The 2,069-nt window shown below is 37.2% G+C and overlaps 1 protein-coding gene across 1 annotated transcript in view; it reads left to right on the forward strand.

Moving 5' to 3' along the window:
- Positions 1 to 2,069, forward strand: part of LOC108799892 (coiled-coil domain-containing protein 17-like) — a 40,561-nt gene that overhangs the window by 14,288 nt on the left and 24,204 nt on the right. The window contains exon 5 of the mRNA XM_018571825.1: positions 1,862 to 1,987. Within this exon, the coding sequence (XP_018427327.1) occupies positions 1,862 to 1,987 (126 nt within the window). The remainder of the gene's footprint in view (positions 1 to 1,861; positions 1,988 to 2,069) is intronic.

Below are 2,069 nucleotides of genomic sequence, written 5' to 3' on the forward strand. Positions count from 1 at the left end.
TGCTTTTTGTTGCATCACTTCAATTGTCTTGCTGTATTAATGTTAGCTCTTTCTCTAAAACCAAGGTGAGAGGTACGCCACTCACTTTGCAGTTCTTCCCGCTGAAAGAGCTGACTTTAGACTTTAGATTGATTACTATTTATAATATATTAATATGTATATTATGTGACATAACATTAAAATGGAGCCCAACTAGGGAAATAGTTGGGCTCCATTTTAATGCTATGCCACATAATATACATAGATACATACATAAACATGGATGAATGGAAAGCTTTTTATTTGTATTTTTATTTTATTTTAATTTATAGTCTTGCGTTGCTTATTTTCTAACACAGGAGATTTTTTTTAATAGCCAGGTGCAAGATATATAAACATTTTTTGTCCGCTCTTTTTTTTTCCTCTGGAAGTGAGACTCTACTAAAGCCTAAAGTAATGATACTGTTATCTCATGTTAAAACTAGGGATGGTCAGATACCAAGTACTGTACTCTGTATAAAGTACAAGTACAGATACTTTTCGAGCTCCAAGACTAGACTGGAGAAAAATGCAAAAGTTAAGGGGCAGCTGTCATTTGTAAGGATGCACACGGAGCTCCTGGTATTTGTACATCTCTATTTTATTGTATGATTTTGTTTTTATAGATATATATAAGTGATGCACCGATACCAGTTTTCCAAGTACAAGTACTGATACTTGCCCAAGTACTCACAGATACAAGTACTGATACATTTTTGTTTATTGTCATGTGACAGTTTTTCTAAAACAATACAGACTAATGATCTCAGGACAGTGGTGGAGCACCAGAGCCTGGTCCCAGCTGCAACCGCTGCAACCCTGGTAGTTCTCATGAAAATGCCAGGTATCGGCACTGGTTTCTGAACTGGTATCTGGACATCCCTAGTTAAAACCTATTTGCACTTATGTACCATGCATTGTTCTATGCTTTGAAAAATCTTGTGAAACGCTCATCGTCCATTTCTCTTTAAGACCTAGTGTGTTATATGTGTTATCATAATAGGGCAGTTTCACCACACATTACTACAGCAGTAATTTTGTGTGAATGGCACCCCAACGCACTACTACAGTAGCACACTGCAGTGCGCCACAACACACACGTCAATGCGTTGTTTAGCACTGCAATAATAAGGGTCATGTCCAGTGTTTTGTGTGAGGATGTACTGCCCATATAAAATGAATGGGCTGCCATAATGCACACGTTTTAATGCAGCACATAGTGTGAATGGGCCCCTAAAGCACCCTGTACTAAAACTGTATGGGGGAGGGAAGCTTTGTTTTAGTACAGGTCCACTTCAAGGATAAACTCTTGTCTGTGAACTATATCAGCTATTTTGGATGCACTTGGGCAGTGTTTCTTTTTTTGTGCTGCAATGGTTTCACCACATTCTCAGCACCCTGCCTACCTTTTTTTGATGATAGGTTGGAGGTTGGAGCTATAGCGACAAAGTAATCCACTTTGCTAAACTAATTGTAGACATACAACTTCTATACTAGGAATTGTGAAATGTAATGGTACTAAAAATTATCTTTCCATTTCATTCTACAGCCAGCAGCAATTTTCTTCAACTAACATGAAATTCAAATGTTACTTTCTAGCAGCTATGGCAACTCGGAGTGTACTGTACAATGTTTGTTATAGAACACCCACAGACATTGTATTATCTGCATGTGTGATTAGCCAATGCTTTTCACAAAATGATGCAAAAGCAAGGAAAGCACTGTCTGTATGTATGACTGTCTGTCTCCAGGCTTAAATAGAAACTTTTCATGTCTGCCTATGAACTACCGCTGATAGTGTACACTAGACTAATACTCTACTTTTGATTTGCTGACTTTATAGGAAAAGGGGAATTCTAAGCAGACACAGTGGATCCCCAGGCTCTCGAAAAGCAGAAAAAGGACTACCCTCTTTTCATCAGCCTTTTGTTCCATTTTATGGGGGAGGAACTTTATCTTCTGAAATCAGGTAAATAAAAAATATTTATATCTATCTTGTTTTATATATCTACTTTATTTTTTAATAATATATAATATTGCCACAGTGCAGA

Source organism: Nanorana parkeri, unplaced genomic scaffold, assembly GCF_000935625.1.
Source record: "Nanorana parkeri isolate BGI_ZX_2015 unplaced genomic scaffold, ASM93562v1 scaffold1849, whole genome shotgun sequence".
In the NCBI taxonomy this organism is placed as follows: domain Eukaryota; kingdom Metazoa; phylum Chordata; class Amphibia; order Anura; family Dicroglossidae; genus Nanorana; species Nanorana parkeri.